We start from the raw sequence: 22,087 nt of genomic DNA on the forward strand, positions 1-22,087 counted from the left end.
TAAATAAAAAGATTATTTAAAACCACTTAACTATTTGCAGGAGTGCATAAAAATTACAATACAGTGATGAGTTAATTTATCTAAACAGTCCCTGTTAATATTTCCTCTGCATATTTCTGCATCACGTTGTAAAACCAGTTATTCTTGTGAGGTTTTGTGTTATATTTCCAATACTCTGGGTAGTATGTTCCTGGTCTTGGAGAGATGGACTGGGGGATAATATCAGGAGTAAAACTAGAAACCGACATGCCGTACCAGCTCCCTGATATGTCCCCACCCTCTAAGAAACCTTGCTAGAGGTGGGATTGATGCAGCCCTGGTTACCAGCTCGACAATGGTGGCTAATTAGAATCAGTAATTAGGTCTGATTAGAGACAACTTGATGATTGCATTGGGATCTTCCCAATAGCAGAGCAACAATCCACTGAGTGACAAGCCCAGTAGTTCCTTGAGGCAGTGACCTGATGGCAAGATGTGAAGGGGTCAGAGCAGCCTACTGAGTTTGTCAGCCATCCTGTGTTGCAGCCGTGCTAATGAATCCCCTAATGCTGGAACCTACTTGACATTCCTTCCAGGTGGGTGTCCAGAAGCAGCCTCTCCTTGGCCAGCTCTAGGCAGCTGTCCTCCATAGTGTCGCTACATCCATTGCTCAGTTCCCACCTCGGAATTCATTGTGATGTTAGAACACAACCGACCCAGGAAATGTTCTTTCTCAATGTCAGAGTCGAGAATGTGGTGCTGGAAAGGCACAGTAGGTCAGGCAGCAGGAAAATCGACATTTCGGGAATAAGCCCTTCTGCTCCTTGAATGCTACCTGGCCTGCTGTGCTTTTCCAGTACCACTCTCTCGACTTTGATCTCCAGCATCTGCAGTCCTCGCGTTTTCCTTTCAATGTCAGAGTAAAGCACTTGCTATCAGACCATATATAGCACAACCTGATTCAGAATAAAGCTTCCTTGACTTGCCCTGACATTGTGTGTCACCACAACCTCAAAACCCCATGACATTTTCCTCAGCGCCACAACTAACCATCCTTACTAAGTCTCTTTGAAGTAGTGTTGAAAAATCATGTTAAATTCTTCTGTGCTAGAGGTAATCACTCATGATAAACTCCATGGAAACTATTTAAATAAACTTCATCTAGAGAGCCAGCAGATCTGAAGATTATCTGCCTCTTAGCTTGAGCTGCAATGGATCTTTGTTCCAGAGATAAATGTTTAAAAACTTACTATTTAACTCACCATGCTGCACTATTCCTACAAGTTTTAATTTTGTTGGGTATACACACTTAACAGTTTTAGTTATGATTATATTGTATTGAAAGGCTTTACAAGTCGTATTACCCCCATCTTTCAGCATCAGACAACAGAAAGAAAATAATTTAGTCATTCCACAATGACTTTTAAATCCCGTAAAGCAGGGGCTCTTAACATCTGTCACCAAAAGGATAAAAAATACTGTTTCATTCAGTCCTACTTCCTGCTTGTCATCATAACAAGTACTGAAATAACTATTCCACCCAGCTGTTCTACACTCTTCTCTCTAAAAATATTTCAAATTCCTAATCAAGTATTTTAAATGTTTCTCTTCTTTTAAATCTGGATTGTCAGGGAAATTTTATCAGGTGACCGATTGCTACATTTTAAAAATATAATATAAACTCTTATTCATTTTGGGCAGAACAAATATTTATAAGTTACTGCTTAAAATATCTGGCTGACTTGTAGAGATTGGATTTAATAAATATGTAGATGATTCACGGACATGTACTGTGATCCAAATGGATCTCAGTTGTCATATGATAGGACTCTGCTAAAAGGTTGGAAGTAGTGCATCTCAGAGCATTGAGCTCTGCCTTATCACCATATTTATAGTTAATAACTATTATTTAAAATAAACTTCAAAATCTGGCTTCAACTAAAACTAGATTGCAGCAAGCAAGAATTACCAGAAATGGTATAAGGCTAAGTAAATAAAAACTCCACAAGAATCAAATAATTTTACTTTAATTCCAAGTCTGAGATAACTAGAAAAACCATTAAATATTGGAGTTTAATGAAATCGATTTTTTATCTGCTTTGCATGACATTTTATTCTTTAATTGTTAGTGTCCCGGAGGAGCCTTTACACCAAACACATTGTCAACGAAGGATTTCCCAGATGAAGTGGTTGCATTCATCCGAAACCATCCCATGATGTATAATGCTATTTATCCAATCAATAAACAGCCTCTGATTGTGAGGATTAACGCTGATTACAAGTACACCAAGATTGTAGTCGATCAAGTGAGGGCTGCAGATGGAAGATACCATGTTCTCTTCCTTGGCACAGGTAAGGTGTCAAAGAAAATCTAAACCCCAACAAGTGTTAAAACCACCGAAGTCATCTTTCTTGTTTTCTTTTAGTTTCAGCTTTGCTACCAGCACTCTTGCCTCTGACTTCGGAGGTTATGAGTTCAAGTCCCATCTCAATACCTGCAGCAAAACAAAATTTAGGCTGACACTCTTCAGCAGTACTGAAGGAGTGTTGCTGTGTCGAAGGTGTTAAACAGTGGCCTTCTCAGGTAGATTTGAAAGACCCCATGTATTTCAACAAAGTACAGGGAGTTAAGCCCAGTCTGCTGGCCTTTATCTCTTAATGAACATCACAAAACAAATTTCCTGGTCATTATCACAGTGCTGTTTATGAAATCTTGCTATGTGCAAATCGACAGTTATATTTATAACAGTATACTGGGATTCCTACTATTTCATAAAAGGTACTGTATAACTGCAAGGTTTAATTTTAAACCAATCAATACCCCTACTCCTATGCTGCTAGAAAAAAAACAGGAATACTGGAAAGACTGGCAGTCAGAACAATCTGATCAGTTGTATTCACCATGATGCCACCAACCTTACCTAAAGGATTCTTCTCTCAACCCAGCAACAATGCTGGGTAGATGGCACCAGAGAGCTGGATGGAGGGCTCTGCCATTGCCTGCTGGGCAGCTGCCGTATACAAGTGAATCCCCTTCCTACCTCCTTGCAGGCGTGCTGCAATTATCACCCACGAGGATGGTGCTGCAATGTAACAAGGAGCAGCAGTTTCCTCACAAGGGTCGTGTATGAAATCTGCTCCATGTCAGCCACCATTAACCAGGTGATAGATCCTGCTTGCTGGGTCACTTTCCAATAGATTGTTGTCTGTATCTTGGCCATCCTTTCATTTACTTTTTGCCAGCAATTTCTTCAGGATGTCCCTGGGTTAGCTTTAATAAAAGTTATGCAGAGGTTCCAAACTAAAGGTTCCTTTTAATAGTCTGCATCCTATATGGTCCTGCCGTGAATACTTAAGCTATGGCAACATAATAACTGACTCCGAATATAATCCTTCCATACATCCAAATCTACAGGTAAAGCTATACCTGAGGACCATCCAATTAAATGTAGGGTGCCAGCAGCATATTTCAGTCTTCATAAGACATTTTCAGGTTAGCTGGAGACAATTTTAACTTTGACAATAATGCAAAATGAGCAATAGTGAATTGACCATTCAATATACAAACATCTTCTTTAACTTTTCAGAATGAAAGGGACCCAATATAGTCTATTTTAACTAGTCATCAGGTTAGTGTTACACTACAGGACTGGGATTGGAAAATCTAAGAGCTGATTTAATAATTAATCCAATCATGTTAAAAAAAAATCAATTGTGAATCTGAGTATTCCATTTGAAACAGTTTACATTTTGTAATTTGATTTTTTTTAATGTGTCTTTCAGATAAGGGAACTATCCAGAAAATTGTTGTTTTGCCTAAAAATGCATCAACTAATGAAGAACTTATCTTGGAAGAACTGGAAGTTTTTGAGGTTTGACTCTGTATTTTTTATCAGAGCAAATTAAGCAATGTTGGCAGCTTTTATATATCAGGTTGGAATTTATAAAGAAATCTTTCCAAGCTTAACTCAATAGGGTTGGGTAGGTGAAAAGAACAGACTCAGATGCTGTGTAGCAGATCCATGTGGAAATAATCAGGGCTCTCTCTTTATATTCGAACTGCTGTTTTAGGTTCAAACCAGAAGACGTACAGAGCGTGCTGTTAATTATACAAGTCCCCAAAGATCTGCAATTTTTCCTTAGGCTGCCAAACCAGTTATGCTTTGAAGTTGAATGCTCTGGATTTATACTCATAGGGTGCGTTCGCATGTTAACACTGTGCAGACTGAGACACGTTGAGATGAAAAGTGCTGCTCATTTATCACATCATTAACTTATTATACTTTTATTAATTCTGGACACAGATTTCAGGCAATTGCAGCCAGTATGCATAATCTTTTAAAAGATAAATGGCGACATTAAATATGGTCGTACAATTCCTTGAAGCTCTGGATCTAATATTCCCCATGATCCGATCTCCTCTGGCCCATGTGGAGTCCTGTATTTCTCAACAACACTTGGATTACTCAGAAAGAAGCAGCTTGGGGTATAACATGTGCCAGCAGTTTTGAAAAGTAATTGGTATAAAAGAGTCATTTGAATGTTCATAAAACAAAATATTCATTTGAAACACAAGTAAATTTCCCTTGTTCCAGCACATGGGTGAGTAGGTTGCCAACTCTGTTTGGCTTCAGTCCCGAAGGCATTATCACATGATCTCCTGCCTCCAATCCTCACACAATGCAGCTATCAATAAGCCAAAATGATCATTTTTATGTTACATTGCTCTTCATTAGCTGACTAGATGATACTGGACTATCAGTCGAATGGCGTTTTTATCACCATCACAATATTTTCAAGCAGAAACATTTTCAAAGAAAATAAGAAAGCTGTGCATTGTTTTTTTAAATGCCATTTTGGTCATTCTTCCAGGTAATTTACATTAATGCTTGGAAAAGTAATCAGCCATTCCTGGAGATTCCAGAACAATCCTGGAATGTTTTCTGAAGTTGTAGGAATTTCAACAGAACCTTCCAAATTTCTCACTTTTGCTTCAGGAGAAAACTTGAAATAGTAGGAGAAATGGCCATTTCTTGTTGTTTATGTTATTTCTCAAGGGATTCTGCTAATCTGACAAAAATTCTAGATAAGGGAGTCAAATCTGAGAAGAAAACACAGAATGCTGGAGAAGCTTAGCAGATCTGGCATCATCTATTGGGACAGAAGCAGAATAGACCTTTTGTGTCCTAAAATGATTCGTCAGAACAGAAGGGGGCTGAAAAGATTTTTTTTTAAATGCCCTTAACAAAGTGAAAAGAGGGCCAAGGGGAATAAAATGGTAAGGATGCTCAGAGCAAAAGATAAAGGGGGTTCTAAAGGTGGAAGAGGAATGATTGAGATGTCATATAGGTGTCAATGGAAGATTTCAAAAACAGAAAATTAGTCAGCTGTGCTGAGAGCAAGACAAAAAGACATAAATAAGATGCCGTGGTGTGGGTGAGGTAATTGTAATGGAGTTCCGTGTTCATGTTCTGAATTCCCAACAGAATGCTGGCAGTGGAGAAGAAGGAAAGATCTGCTTGGTAGTGGCATCCCACTTGCTAACAGATTTTGATATCAAAGCTGCTGTTAAGGGTAGCATTAGTGTCATTTGGTGTGACAAACTCTACCTTGCAAAGGCTGACCATCATCTCTTGAACACTTCTTCTTGTCTCCTGTTTGACCATGACCCCAGATTTCAGTTTTCCAGCCTCCACAGTATTTTGAGTGTTATTGTGTAAAACTAATTGTAGTTTTAATGTGAATTTGGGATATAGTCAGAAATATTAGGATTGGTATGTGTATGCATGATGTAAATCTTATTTTAAAAACATTCCATTTTTATTTTCATATTTCCAATAATTATAGATTGAATAGAAAATTTAGGTTGTCTTTTGAAAAGTTCACAGTCCAGATGTTGGACCATGACTTCCATTTGGGAGAGTGGGATTAAGTGTAAAATGTTATTTTACAAACGGTGAAAGCCACTTGATTGAAAGTAAAATTCAGCATCTAATTCTAGTTTTGATTACCATCATCTGGAATTGACTGCAGTAGCTAAACCAGACACCTACAAGTTTAGCACTCGAATGCTGATTAGATAAAATTCTCATGTAGCAGTCAGTGTGGGCTCCACACACCCACTTGCGCTGAAGGTATGGAGTGTGTAGGCTTGGCATATGGTGAAAAATTGCAGAATGCTTCAGGCACTGAGTAAGAGGCTGCAAAGCTTTCTGAATGTAGCAATAGCAGTAAGATGGAGGAGGTCCTGTATCTGCAATGGGGAATCAGTCAATCTTTTACTCCATCCTTCCTAGCCTTCTCTCCTGCAACAGCTGATACTCCTTTGCCTGGCACCCTGTGTTCCATGCATTGCTCCTGCTAAGGCAAGCAACCAACGCCCTCCCCCAGCTCAACCACACTCACCATTTCTTCAGATGACTCCTGTAAGCATCCAAGATGGAACACCATTATACTTAAACCTTTTGGGCGAAATACTCTGAGAATGTCCAGGATAAATGTAGCTGGAGAAATTGATGTCGTTTTGATAAATTGTTCTAAAAAGATCTCCTGATTTGTTTTTTTCCCCAAAAAAATATTCCAGAGACTCCCTGTAACAAGTGAACAGTAAATTCTGATATGCTGTAAATACTTGAGTGACCCTATTTACTCCCGTTCAGCTGGTTGCAGTTGAGAGATTGATTAAGTAAAGCGTTGTTCATCAAAATGACACATGGTCTCTTTAATGAGCATCATCAGGCAACTTAGTTATCTATCTGTGTCTTAGTAATCTTTTGGTCAGTGGTTACTTGCATTTCTGAAATGATTTTTGTGTTAGATGCAGGCAAACCTGCTTTCTCATTTGCCACTTGCTGATCTCCCAGTTAGAGATTCTTTCTATCTTAGCAATTTGTCTTTCAAAGTTATGTGTAGTTCACTGCAGTTTCCTGGCTGACTCAACAGTCATGGTTATTCACCTCACCCACTTTGCCATCATCAAAGTGTTACTCTCCCACCTCATTACCAGTGCTACCACCACCATTGTTGCTTATTGTTGCTCCCATTCTGCTTCAAACTGAACCCAAACGTAGATATTCTGCTAGCTAATTGGTGATGCAGGCCTATCCCATGCATGTGGATCATATGTGCTCACATGAGAGTCAATGCACAATTATATTTTCATTCTTGAGTTGTGACCATGCTGGCTCGGCCGAAATTTGTTGCCCACCCCTAATTACTCAGCGGCAAACCCTTGTTTAGCTACAGTTCATGTGATATTGGTATATCTACTGTATTATTGTGAAAGGAGTTCAGGAATCTGACCCAATGACACTAAAGGAATGACAATATAGTTCTATGGCATGGATAATATATGGCATGGATAGGATAGTGTACCTATGGATCTGTTGCCCTTTTCCTTCCAGGTGGCAAAGACTGTACGTTCGGAAGGAACTGTCAATGTCGAGTTGCTGCAGTATGTCTTAAAGATGGTACATGCTGCTGCTACTGTGTGGTGAGGGAGGGCAAGTGAAAGGTGGTGCATGGGTTGCCAAGAAAGGGGGTCTGCTTTGTCCTGACTGATGTCAAGCTTCTTAAGGATTATTAGGTCTGCACTTATCAAGGCAAGTGGAAAGCGTTCCATCACACTTGTTAAGAGCGGCTGAGTAGGGGTCATTTGACTTCCCTCTTTTCACCTTCCTCAATGGACTACAACAAATCTAAAACTTATTTCCTCACATGAGGCTATACCTGTCTCTAATCAAATATAGTTACTTATCGTCTACTCTGTCAGTAAAGAATCAATTTTAAAGTATTCTTAAGTGAAAAAGAACATATTTATTGTCTGCTAGCTCCCCAAAAAATAATAGACACAATGTCAAACTTACATGCAATGATGGTACAAGTTGAAATGTGACAGTGTCCAGTGCAAAATAAAGATGAAAGGAATATTCAGTTACAGTCCTCACAGTGTTTCTTAGGCATATGGTTTTAACCTAAGACCATGATTTTTAATTGTCTTGTAACCTGTGCAACAGTAAAGATTTTGCTTGTCCTTTTGGTATTTTGACATTACTTTCTAATCTTTTTTTTCGCTGGGCATCTTTCCTTCTTGAAAGGCCAAAAAGACACTCACTTCAATTAGTCTCAGTCTCAAATCCATCTCCCTCTGCTCTGCAAAAATGCACTTATTGGAAATTTAAGCTACTCGTGTATTTCAATGTTAGAGTTCATTGTTTTCAAATCTGATGATTGCAGATGATGTCTTTCATCTCCAATGTGTGAAAACAGATGGAAAACCAAAACAAGGAGTGAGTTTTTTCTTCCCACCTGGCTGGGTGAAATAGTATTAGTGTATTTTGACAAAATGGTAATTCCAGTTTAGATGATTTTGTTTATTTCATGCTAGTTGTGTGAAGCTTGGTCAGCCTGCATAGTTCACCGATTGTTGTGGTCATTATAAGTCAGTGTTTTGTCCCCTTGTTAAAACCATTTCATTCCATGAAAATCCCAGGCATTAAAATCAGACAATGGAATTCAGAAAGCTAAAGTCTATATTTTAACACTTTAAAATTAAGCCTTGTAGATGGTGGACAGGATTTGGAGAGTCAGGAGGTGGGTCACCCCCCCCTCCACATAATTCCTAGTCATTGTCCTGCTCCTAAGGCTATTCCATTTACATAACAGGTCAGGTTAAGTTTCTCATTAATGGCAATCCTAGGTCATTGAAGTTGATCATTGTATTAAACTGAGATAAAGAGAGTAAGATATTCTGTAAGGTGGTAAAATGTTTCTGCTTGAGCATTATTCTGATAACTAGTGATGTAATGTGAGCTCTTTATATTCCTTTCTATAGCACACTTTGATCTAATTGTTTCTCACTATGTTTAACTTTACATTAATCTTTTAGTCACTGTGTTATAAATACTTTGTGAGTAAGTATTTCTTAAAAAAGGAAATACATTTTGTAACCTTCATTTGAGAATGAAAAGTGCGTGATTTACCACAAGTTTTAGCATTTCCTGTAATTTTTCTGATTCCATTAATAAACAAAAAACAAAAGAAATTAATTTAATTGTGAAATGAGAATGTACATTCTTTCTGAAGAAAGTAGCAATGTTTAGAAACAGCTGGAAGGCAGATGGATCAGAGTTAGTGTTTTTTTAAGGACACTTTGAAAAGACATATGATGGTGGCGTTTTTGTGCTAGTCACCACCACAATTGTTCTTAGAGACTGAAACAGATGCAGCACAACTCAAGGTCACTTTTCATTTTCTACAAGAGTGGAATGTCTTTCTGTTACATCATATTTGGTTGGACAATCTGGCTGAGAAACGCATATGGATCTCATCCAACTGAAAGAAATGAGTGAAAGAGGCAGCAACCAATGGGACATGCACTTTTGACCTTCTGATTATGAGCCAAAAGCTCAACCACTGGAGGAATCAGGCTGCCAAAACATCTATTATTTAAATTTGCATAGTTTTAACAATGCAATCTAAAATCTCTACATTAAATTCAGTTTTGTTTTTGTTTTTGGTAAATTCAAAAGAAGACATGATCATCAAATGTAAGTGCTTTTTATTGGGCTGGAGATGAGTTCAACACCTAACTGATAACATTAAACATTATCAAGGTGTGGGAGCTGATTACAAAGCATGAGTGATGTGCTTGCTGCGGCCTTGTAGAAGAAAGGAACAGCACCATAAATCCCATCACAACAGCTGGGTGAAGTTCAACTAAATTAATTCATAAATCTGGAATATTGTGCAAATATGAGCAATAGTGATCATGGAACTGGTGGATTATTAAAAGCTAATGCTTTTCGGGCAGGAAATCTGCTATCCTTTCCTAGCCTGGCTTACACTTGATTTCAGAATCATAGCAATGTGGTTGACTCCTTAGCTGCCCCAAGCTACAAATCCATAGCAAACCATTATAGAAAAAGTCTCAGTGAATGTACTTACAACACATGGATCACAGTGGTTAAGGCAATTAGGGTTAGGCAACAAAGGTTGGCCTTGCCCACAATGCTCATGTGCATAAGCTTACTTAGTAATGTACTAGGTGTGCAAGCTAACTTTAAAATAATCATGACCAATTTCTCTTTTGCAGAATCAATCAGCTATCACAACTATGAAAATTTCATCCAAAAAGGTAGATTTTTATTTGATTTGCTGCAATTTTTTTTTGGCATTTCATTGAACTTTGTGATTAAAGGTTGGCTGTCAATGTTTTATACCCAATAATGTCATGACAGTTTTAAATTAAACAATTTCTCAGTATTACAGCTCAGTTGTAGTGAGTATGTGGATGAGAACAAAGTGATTTCATTTTGCATTGGCAGAAGGACTCCAATATAATTAAAAAGAGAAGTGGTTGATCTAACTATATTAAACACTGACAAGCAGTGCAAGGAAATGTTGAACAGGTATTTGGTTACTATATGCAATATGACTGCAAACTGCATGAGGATAAAAAATATCAGGAAAAATTTTAGATTATTCCATTGTTCCAAACTTCATTCCTAAATGTTTTATGCAGTCTTGAGAGCTCTTTGTTAAATTGTTAAAAACTATAAGTAAATGCTGGTAAACATAATTTTGCAGATGTGTCAAACCAATATGCATAGTGGATAACCAATCATAAATACCTTCATTCAACTGAAGAAACAATGTTGTTTCGTAAAACAATGGTGGATCAAGTAGAATCTGACACAGACTCCTCCAAAATAAGGAGTTATTCAGAATGAAAACCATGTTTAAAATGTATCCAGCTGTCCAGTATACCACTGCAATGTTATACTTCTCATTCTGAAGAAATCAGGTAGCATGGAACATAAACAAACCCTTGGAAACTTTAAAAGAAAGCAATGTGTTGAGATGTAATTTTCAACAAAATATTTTACGGTAATAGTATCAATTCATTTTGAAGTATAATTTGTAGCATTATGATGTAAATGGTTACAGAGTTTTTAACACATAAAAGATGATAAAGTAACAGTAAATATAACTTATTAACTTAACAGTTCCCAATCAGATAATGAAAATGCTAATGTATTTATGAACTGGTTTTATTCTTACCATGTTTCAATTACTGATATTTCAAAACAATTTAAATTTTAAGTTACTTAATGTCAATGATAGGAAAGATAATGGAACCCTTATTCAAAGATGCATTAATATAACATCTAGAAACTGAAATATAATTACAGTGAGCACCATTTCCAAATAGCAAGTCAAGCTTATTGAATTATTTGAAGTGACAGAAATAAATGTGGTAATGTGGTACACTTAACATATTTGAATTGCCAAATGCTCCTTCAGTCAGGTAATATAGAAGAACCTCATGACTGAGGTTAAGACATATGATTGGGAGCTATGTAATTTTATTATCAGTGGCTATGAACGAGGTTTCTAGCCATGGAAAAATGTCATGATTTGGAGACACTGGTGTTAGACTGGGGTGTACAAAGTTAAAAATCACACAACACCTGGTTATAGTCCAACAGGTTTATTTGGAAGCACTAGCGTTCAGAGCACTGATGCTTTATCAGGTTGTTGTGGAGTTTAAGATCATAAGACACAGAATTTATAGCAAATTTATAGCAAATGTTATAAATTCTGTGTCTTACAATCTTATACTCCACAACCACCTCATGAAGGAGCAATGCCCTGAAAGCTAGTGCTTTCAAATAAACCTGTTGGACTATAACCTGGTGTTGCATGATTTTTAACATGGAAAAATGTAAACATGTTGGGCAGCTGGTTCCAACCATCTAACTTCCAGACTGAGCTTCACCACAATTGACATGTCTATTCTGTGTGCGCACCCCTTTTAGGTTAGCATTCTCCATACACTAATTGCTCAATTACAGCAATATCAACATGGCTTCTGGTGTTGGATGATGGGTCCGTGGGGTTTGTCAATCAAAAAATGGTAAGCAGGTGATGACAATTCAGGGTGCTGGTGACATGGCAGGGAAATATGTCAAAAAGTACTGAAACCTCACAGCTTCGCTTCCAGCTGCTTCTGTGAAAGATTTTGTACACAGCACCTTGACTGAAAGGTTGCTTTTGCAACTTTGATTATCTGGAGCTCTGATTAAGGCTAATGGAATGTTGGCCCTGACTTCAAGGAGATGAAGTATAAGAGTCGGAAAGTTCTAATGCTACTAGGTGCTAGTGAGACCACATATAGAGAGTACCATGAGCAGCTTTGGTCCTCTTATTTAAGGCAATATATCGTTTCATTGGAAGCAGTTCAGAGATGGATCATTATGTATGGAGAAGTTATGTTATGAACAAAGATTGAACAAGAGGATTTTGGGGGAGACAATACATTTAAAAATCAAATAACAGGACAGAAAGTAAAGTGACACCTTGGAATCCTATTTCAGAAATAGCAGGTAGTGGCAAAGCTATAAGAAGTGTGTTGATTAAATCAGAAGAAATAAATAATAAACAGGTGAATGAAACATCAGTGCTGAGGGACAGGTTACAGTGTATGACCCAAATATGAGTTCTATATATGAATGTACAGAGTTTAAGGAATGAGTTACTATTAATGAGCTGCATGTACAAATTCAAATTGGATAGTGTGATATAACAGCCATAACTAAGACATGGCTGCAGGATGATCAGGATTAGAAATGAAGTATACAAAGTTAAAAAGTTTACAGATTGGACAGAGAAAATGGCAGAGGAGGTGGAGTAGCCTTTCTGATTAGAAACAAATTTACTCAGTAACGAGGAAGATATAATGTGTGGGAAAGCATTCATTGGAGACCATATGGATGGAACTGAGAAACAGTAAAGGATCTAAAACTTTACTAGGTGTTATGTTCAGACCAGTTAGAGCAGCTCTGAAGTGCCAGATTGATTAAATGCAGAAATTAGGCATGTGCATAACAAAGTAGACAGGCAGGAGGCTGGAAGGATACAGCGAGCCAGGCAGCATCAGGAGGTAGAGAAGTCAACATGTTTGGTGTAACTCTTCAGGACTGGGTGTGGTGTAGGGGGAGCTGCAGATAAAGAGGGTGGCGGGGGCAGGGTGGTGGTGGGGAATTGGTGAAGACAAATAGGGCGTATGACCTAGTTGGTCAATGGGAGGGATGAATCCGGTAGGTGGCAGGGAGAAGTGGAAGGAAGGGGGAGGGGCTGGGAAGGGAGTCAAGGGATGGGAAAGGAGTTTATTTGAAATTAGACAACTCAATGTTGAGTCGTCCAGGCTGTTGGCTGCCCAGGAGGAAGATGAGATGTTGTTCCTCTAATTTGCAGTTTGGTTCTTTGTGGCAATGGAGGAGACCAAGGATGGTCATTTCGGAAAGGGAGTGGGAAAGGGAATTAAAATGAGCAGTGACTGAGAGGTCTGGTGGGCCCCTGTGGGGCCTGTATAGTGAAGGCAGAGTAGTATTAATGGGATGATTTAACTTAATATAGGTTGGGAAAAACAGACAATCATCTCTTAGATAAGTAGTGAATTTCTCAAGTATGTTTGGGACATGTCCTGGATGCCACAAGGGGATAAGCAATATTGGATTTAGTAATGACTAACAATCTGGATTTAATTAGTAACCAAATTGTGCATGAACATTTCTCAAACAGTGATCATAGAGTTTGAAAGTGAAAAGCATGAGAAAGGCTACTAGAGTTTTAGATTTATATAAGGATGACTTTAACAATATGAGACAGAGACTTTCCACAGTAACCTGGGAAAATCTGCTAATGGGTAAAACAACTGAAGAACAATGGAGGGTATTTAAAGAAACATTTTACAAAAAACAAGACCAGGGAAAGAGTTCACTTCACAAATAAATAGCTATGGACAACTAAGGAGATAAGGGACAGAATAAAATTGAAAAAAAAAGACTTTAAAATGCCAAAAATAAAGCAAGCAAAGATCCTGAAGATGGGACTAAGACAGTGGACAGAGGAATGTCTTTGGATATAGTTAATATGGACTTCCAAAACACAGATGATAAAGTCCCACATAAGACATTGTTAACTAAGGTAGAAGCTGAGGGTTTCAGGGCGAATTACTGCCATGGCTGAGAAATTGGTTGAGTTTCAAGTGACAGAAAGTCGGCTTAATGAGGAGGTACTCAAGATGGCAGGATGTAATCAGTGGTGTCCCACAAGGATCTGTGATAGGGTCTCAATTATTCATTGTATTTAGTAATGATTTAGATAATGGTCATAGAAAGTCATATATCCAAAAAACACCAAAAGCAGATGCTGTAAATCAAAGACAAAAACAGAAATTGTTGGTAAAGCTCAGTAGGGTCTGACAGGTTCTGTGGAGAGAAGTCAGAGTTAACATTTCAGGTCGAGCGACAATTTCTCAGTCATATGTACATATTTGTTGCTGGTACAAAGTTAGTTGACATTGTAGGCAGTGCAGATGAAGTATAAAATTTCAAAGGCATACTGATAGATTAAATTAATGAGCCAAACTGTGAAAGATGGTGTAAAATGTAAGCATGTGTAAGGTCTGAAAAAAGATAGATCAGGTTACTTTCCAGATGGTATGAAGTTAAATACAGGGGGTGTTCAAAAGTGCTTGGAGTTCAGGTGCATAGATCTTTAAAATGACACAAACAGGTACAGAAAATAATCAAGAAAGCTAACGGAATGCTGACCTTTTATATCTGGAGGACTGGAGTACAAGGATGGCAAACAGCTATACAAAATTCTGGTTAGATCCCACTTGGAGGGCAGTTGAGCAGATCTGGGCATGACACCTTAGGAAGGATATAATGAGATTACTATGAGGAGACATTTTACAAATTAACCCTGTTTTCTCCATAGTTTAGACAGTTAAGAGGTGATCTGATCAAAGTTTTCAAGATATTAAGAGGGATAGAGAGAGTAGATAAAAATAAACTATTTCCACAATTTGGATATTCTAGAATTAGGGACAAACTCTGAGAATTAGCGGCAGACTGTCAGTAGAGATGTTAGGAAGCATTTCTACATACAAAGAGTAGTAATGTTTGGAACTCTCTTCACAACCGGAAGTGGATGCTAGATCAGTTTAAAACTGCAATAGATAATTTCTTGTTGGGCAAAGGTATTAAGTGATATGGGTCAAAGGAAGGTAAATAGAGTTAGGCCATAGATCAGCCATGATTTTATTGACTAGTGAAGGAGACTCAAGGGGCTGAATGGCATACTCCCATTCCTATTTCATTTGTTGGATTTGAGAGGTAAGTTACTCATTACCCTCTTAGCTGCTCTTATATTGACTGTTTTTTTTTTGCTAATCCAGTTCTATTTCCAGTCAAAGATAACCCCCAGGATGTTAATGGTATGGATACAGTGATGGTATTGCCATTCATTGTCAATGGAAGATTGTTAGATTCACTCTTATTGGAGATGATTATTGCCAGGACTTGTGTAACATGAATGTTATTTGCTACTTGTCAACCCAAACCTAGATACTGTTCAGGTCTTATTAAATTTGAACATGGGCTGTTTAAGCATCTCAGGAGTTGCAAATGATGCTGAACTCATCAGTGAATATCCCCAATTCTTTTTTCATTATAAAGTGAGTAGGACTGAGAACTGCAATATTTTTTTTTCTTCAGTTAGCTTCTGAGGTCAGCCATCATGAATTCAGGATGAGTGGTATGGCAGTGTTCTGGGTGGGTGTGACTGGGTGTGTGGTACAGTAGGAGTGGCTGGGGGAATAAGTTGTTATAGAAGCAGCATAAGGTATATGAGGTAGCATGGTGTGTGAGGAGCATGGTGAGAAGGAAGGACTAAAGAGCTTACCATCTTCTAAAAAAGCTGTGACAAAATCTCAAAAAGCTAAGGTGGATGATCTAATCAGTTTGCCCCATCATTTGCCCACAACTATGATCACCTATGATCTGCTTTCTGTATTGGCTGGTTTGACTCAATTCTACCTAATTACTCCACAGCAAAAATTGATCTAATGATGGCATTAGACTGAGTTGATTCTTTGAGAAGGGAAGTTTACTGATTTCAGCTCCCCACCCTCAAAGCAAAAGTCCAACATGGATTGTCTAAATCAGAATTGAAAAGCAGAGAGTTTATGTTTATGGTTAGACTACATAGTTGGAATTCTGTATATCATTCAGGTCTTTATAAACAGGATAGGCAAGTACTGGAGTGCAAAAAAATTTGCCAGAATGATAATAGAACTGAAAGGCTGTTAGGAGAATTTGATTAAGATTATGTTGTTTTCTTTGGAAAGATGGACTGTTGACCTGACTAAGTTCATTAAGATTATTAAAGATCTTCACAGGGTTGATTTGTGAAATATTTAAGGTAGTTATTAATAACCTAGTGATGAAATCAGGAGAAACATCTTTACACAGAAAATGTATAAAATATAAAAGTTGTGACCATTTGGAGTAGTTGCAGCAACATTTAAGGTAAAGTTGGGTTAGGCACGTGGCAAAAAAGAGTCAATGATGAAGAATGGGTGAGACCAAAGTGAAACTGTTTTAACCTGTTAGAATCAAATGTTCCTGTGCTGTAAATATTATATAATCCTTCATAAACGTTATAAATTCAGACAGAGACTCCTAATTGAATACAATTAAAACTTTAATTCCTTACTGATGCTGTATCATGTTCCCTCAGTGCCCAAGCCAAAAACCATTGATACCAATGAGTAAATTTCCAAATGCAACATTTGTAATTCCTCATAAATACAAATCAGGAAGCTGTTACTTTCAATCTCTGCTGTCAACTAGATGCTGAGTAAAGATCAGTGTCCTGGGCTTTAACTCCCTTAAGCTGGTCAAGTTAAAAAAAATGAGCCAATGAATGTTTTGTCATTTGTTACTGTGTCATTTGTGCTTTCCTTTATAACTAGATGGGAGAAATGCGTTCTTCTGTATTAATTACCAGTTATAATCTTTTTGTCACAGCAACAGTTATACGTGAGCTCGGATGAAGGTATTGCACAGATTTCCTTTCATCGTTGCCATGTCTATGGTACAGCATGTGCTGACTGTTGCTTGGCCAGAGATCCTTACTGTGCTTGGGATGGAAAATCCTGCTCCAGGTTCTATCTAACTGGCAAAAGGTAAGAGAAACAACCAACTCTGAACACTGTTTTATGTTGCCCACAGATGCCATTAATTACATATTTTATTTCTGATAGTCAGAAGTCATACAACATCAGGTTATAGCCCAACAGGTTTATTTGAAATCGCAGGCTTTCAAGGCGCTGCTCCTTCATCTTCACCTGATGCAGGAGCAGTGCTCCGAGAGCTTGCGATTTCAAATAAACCTGTTGGACAATAACCTGGTGTTGTGTGACTTCTGACTTTGCCCAACCCGGTCCAACACCAGCACCTCTACATCATATATTTCCGATAGGTGACCAACAATTAAAACATGTGGAGCTGCAGTTTCTGAGGAGTGCCGACCATAGTCAGGTTCCTACTCTATTCCTTTTACTTGCCATAGCCCAGAGATTACATGTTTCTGGCCCCACCCTTCAAAACTCTTCAGAAGTGCAGAGTGTACTTGATCATGGAGCCTTCCACTGCCATGCAGGATCAGTGTTGGACTCCAAACCGTGTCCCTTTATTATCCCAGTGACCACCACACTTTGGTGTATAAACATCCCAAAGATACTTTGACAAACAATGGAAAGAAGGTAAATATATAAGTGTGTGAGGCGGCAGGGTGGAAGTTGGGTATGTGGAGTAGGATGAGTAGGTAAATACATGAGAGGATAAGGTGAGAGGTGGGTGAGAGGGCAGGCTGCCCGGTAGAAAAGGGGTAAGGTGCAGATAAGTGAGGGGTTTAGGCAGAGGTGGGTGAGAGGGCAGGCTGCCCGGTAGAAAAGGGGTAAGGTGCAGATAAGTGAGGGGTTTAGGCTTGCACGTAAGCGAGTGAGTGATAGGGTGGCAGGTGAATGGATGAGAGGGTAGGGTCAGTCACATGTCAGTGATGCAGAATTCTTTGACCAAAAAGTTGGCATTGATAAAATGATCTGGGAAGTTGGGTATCTTGTGGGGGAAGTGGTGTTTGCTGTGAGGTGAGAAGGACAATTAGGAGCAGTGGGGAGCCTGAATGCCCAGGGTGTGGTTGATCAGATATGTAGGGTGGACAGAGAAGTTGCGTTAGGTGTTCATGAGGGGAATCATCTGAGTGATTCAGGTTTTGTTTTACAGTTAGCCAGAGGTTAAAGCAATTGCTTCTAAGTATTCTGAGGTAATTTTCAAGTACATCAGAACCTTCAACTTGTTTGGAGGGTTACAGAAGCTGAATAATTTTTGTTTGAACTCTGGGTGGTAAGTGCATTTGAACTTCCAAAGGGTCCCATTGCATACCTGCCGGGGTATGTTCAACCTCCAAATACTAGAGACCTTTGATTTCCCTAGGACACTACTCAAATGTCTTCAGCTGCAAGATTTTATATGCTCTTGGCAGTGCAAGGTCACCACCAATTGCAATCTATTATGTAAAGAACCATTTTAATACAATCATTGGAGTTTGAAGCTCTAAAGCAAACACCACTTCCCCCACAAGATACCCAACTTCCCAGACCATTGTATCAATGCCAACTTTTTGGTCAAAGAATTCTGCATTAATTCCACTGCCTTGCTCTCTCCCAATGCTATTGAAGCCATCACACTCTAATAGGAGGTAGTTTAGCCGGGTGCCCCTCGCACAAACGTCTTTGATATCAAAGCGATGGTAGTTTATGGCTTTATATTAAATGCTTTTGTTGTAACTATGGGACAATCAGGCTCTCAATTCATTCAATCAAACAAGCAATGTGAATGTAATTGCTTAGTTTCTGCAAATCCATCTAATGATAAATGAAGCAATTTTTGCATCAATTTCTGTTTCAATAGGAACAGGCTCAATGTATGCAGTTCAGTCATCTTAAAGTGGCAAAGATAGGAATTAATTCACAAAACAATCACTAAATATAGGATAACAGCCACATGCAAAGGCTCCATGTTTCCATTTTCTACAGTGTTTTTGAATGGGTCTTTCATCCTGATGAAAGAATGACACACTCAGCAGCCTGAGGGGAATTATTCTGTTTTTAATGAGATCTTCTGAATAGGTGCTCAATTTAGTGCCACCAAGGATAAATACAATACTGAAATACTGCATCATATACATGAGTGGTTCTTTTCACCTTTTACTGATGTTAGTAATCACTCCTTCAGACTGGTGAATGGGTACTTGTGTCCCCATTACTCAAGTTTACAGAGCAAATGAGAATAATAAATTTTTCCAGTGAAGACAGTGGCACTAGAGAGGTAAAAAGGCTCTTAATTGCAGACTGAGTTCCTCTCTGACCTGCTTGGCTATTCACGGATTACACCAATCAGTTCTGTCATTAGCTGAGAAGTTCTGCAATTAGATGGAGAAAGCAAACAAATTACTCTTCACAGTTACTTCCTGTAGATGGATTAATGCCTCTGCCCAACCCAGTTTGACATTTTAAAAAAGCTCCATCTCATTGTGAACTGGAACCTGCAGGTTTAGTCTGTCACCTGTTGCCTGGTGAGACAATGGCAATGAGCTAAGAAAGAAGACTGATCTCAACGTATACAAATGTTGTTTGGAGAGAATTAAATAATAGCAATTTTCATTCTGGAAGTCTAGAGCACAGGATAAACACAGTTAGCTTGTCTCCCTGAATGCCACAACGTTATTTTACTGAAATACATAGGGATATTTTTGGCTCCAATACCGAGTCTGTAATCTGCTGGAGAGAATCTTCTGCCTGCTGTAGAATGTTCCTGATCTTCATTCATTGATGTCAGTCATTAATTTTCATACAGATGGGTGATATGTTATCCAAATTACTGTCCATCAGGTAAGGATATAACATGCTGTATTTTATACCCACAGTTTCACCAATTATAATGATTCCCACTGCCCATTACTGGAATCTTTGGTTATATCCTTTATAATTGTGTTTTCTTTTGGTTACAGGAGAAGCCGAAGGCAGGATGTGAGACATGGTAACCCAATGACACAGTGCCGGGGTTTTAATCTAAAAGGTGAACAGCACAATCTATAATTAATGATGCAACAGAAAGGTTTTGAAAGTCATTCCTGTGACCAATGTCGACATTGGAGAGCAATTCCATTTGTTTACCACTAAAAACTGACTAGACTGAAATTTGGAATTACAAGAAAATTGTTTATTAAGAAAAGAAAATGTGAAAACTTGGCAATTTTTAATAAGATAACAACTTAGGAAGTACACAAAGGGTTACACAACTTGATAGTTATATAATCTTTTCAGAAAATGCAATTCAACCCAACAAGTCCATTCCAACAGGTTTATGTTTCATGTGAACATCTTTGCACTCAATGACACCTAAACTCACCAATATATCCCAGTGCTACATTTATTACCTTATTAACTTTATCATTTTAATTTTGCTTTAAATTCATCTCAGCTAGACATCTCCACAACACATGGTGGCAGTGAGTTCCACATTCTAATCACTCTTTAGGGGAAAATATTCACCCTCAGTACCCCAATAGATTAGTTTAGATTACTTACAGTGTGGAAACAGGCCCTTCGGCCCAACAAGTCCACACCGCCCCGCCGAAGCGCAACCCACCCATACCCCTACATCTACCCCTTACCTAACACTACGGGCAATTTAGCATGGCCAATTCACCTGACCTGCACATCTTTGGACTGTGGGAGGAAACCGGAGCACCCGGAGGAAACCCACGCAGACACGGGGAGAACGTGCAAACTCCACACAGTCAGTCACCTGAGGTGGGAATTGAACCCGGGTCTCTGGTGCTGTGAGGCAGCAGTGCTAACCACTGTGCCATCGTGCCGCCCACAAATGGATTGATACTGATTTTGTATTCATGAAGTCAAGATTAGAGAAGTGTTGGAAAAGCACAGCAGGTCAGGCAGCATCCGGGGAGCAGGAAAATCAATGTTTTGGGCAAAAGAACCCGAGTTCAGCAATAGAATTATCTCTCCTATGCCTATCCTTTGAAATGCTTTCCTACCCTAAGCAGGTGTATGAGGGCATACCAGAAGTAGCAAAAGGCAAACCTAAAAAGTAAGCACCAATAAGTTCTAATTCTCAATGATTCTTCAAAAGCACCTTTCAAGCTTGCAAAACTTCTACCACCTAGAAGGACAAGAAAAGCAGATACATGGGAACACCCCACTTGAAGTGTCTGGCCAAGTCACCTATCATCCTTAATTGGTATGGGATCACTGTTCCTTCACTGCCATGGTAGAAACTTCTTAGAATTCCCTTTCCAATGGCACTATGAATGTACCAGCATCAGATGGACCGCAGTAGTTTGGTGATGTGGCTCACGGCCACTTTCCCAAGGGCAATTAAGGATGGGCCACAAACACTGACATTGCCAGCAATACACATATCCCATGAAAGAATAAAAAACTCATCAAACTTAAAATGTTTATGTTTTAGAGAAGAGTTCCAACCTGTTTAATCATATTAATCTTGAATTTCTGAAGCCATTTTCATACATTTTCTTTTCACCTTCCCCAGTAATCCTATATCCTTTTTATGAACTAGAGAAGAGAGCTACTCAAAGTACTTCATGGTTCATACAACCAAGGATCATTGTTATTGAACAAAGCTTCTCGCTTTTCAATTCTATCCTGCTAGAACAGAATCGCAGTTTTCGTTTGATAGTTTTATTGTCTTATTAACAAAGTTACTACTTTTATTAGCAGTAGAGAGATTGAAGACCTCATTGGCGGGCAGATTCTGGAAAAATGCAAAAGTAGCATGGTTGTTGTTATGGGTGATTTCAACTTTCCCAATATCGACTAGAGCCTCCTAAGTGCAGATGGTTTGGATGGAGCCGTTTTTGTCAGGTGTGATCAGGAGGGTTTCCTTACTCAGTATGTTGACAGACCGATGAGGGGAGAGGCCATTTTGGATTTGGTGCTAGACAACGAGCCAGGACAGGTGTCAGATCTCGCGGTGTGAGAGCATTTTGGTGACAGTGATCACAACTGCCTCACATTTAGCATAGCCTTGGAGAGTGAAAGGAGCAGTTTCCGAGGGAAGATATTCAATTGGGGAAAAGAAATTATGACACTATCAGACAGGAGTTGGGAAGTATAGCATGGGAGCAATTGTTCCACAGAAAGGGCACAGCA

General features: G+C 38.7%; 1 protein-coding gene across 3 annotated transcripts in view; it reads left to right on the forward strand.

Moving 5' to 3' along the window:
• Positions 1-22,087, forward strand: part of sema3c (sema domain, immunoglobulin domain (Ig), short basic domain, secreted, (semaphorin) 3C) — a 160,857-nt gene that overhangs the window by 123,671 nt on the left and 15,099 nt on the right. For all 3 annotated transcript variants that reach the window (XM_072562624.1, XM_072562625.1, XM_072562622.1), the window contains 5 exons: positions 2,109-2,331; positions 3,763-3,851; positions 10,073-10,114; positions 16,860-17,017; positions 19,903-19,970. In XM_072562624.1, the coding sequence (XP_072418725.1) occupies positions 2,109-2,331; positions 3,763-3,851; positions 10,073-10,114; positions 16,860-17,017; positions 19,903-19,970 (580 nt within the window). The remainder of the gene's footprint in view (positions 1-2,108; positions 2,332-3,762; positions 3,852-10,072; positions 10,115-16,859; positions 17,018-19,902; positions 19,971-22,087) is intronic.

This window comes from Chiloscyllium punctatum, chromosome 44 (assembly GCF_047496795.1).
Source record: "Chiloscyllium punctatum isolate Juve2018m chromosome 44, sChiPun1.3, whole genome shotgun sequence".
Taxonomy (NCBI): Eukaryota; Metazoa; Chordata; class Chondrichthyes; order Orectolobiformes; family Hemiscylliidae; genus Chiloscyllium; species Chiloscyllium punctatum.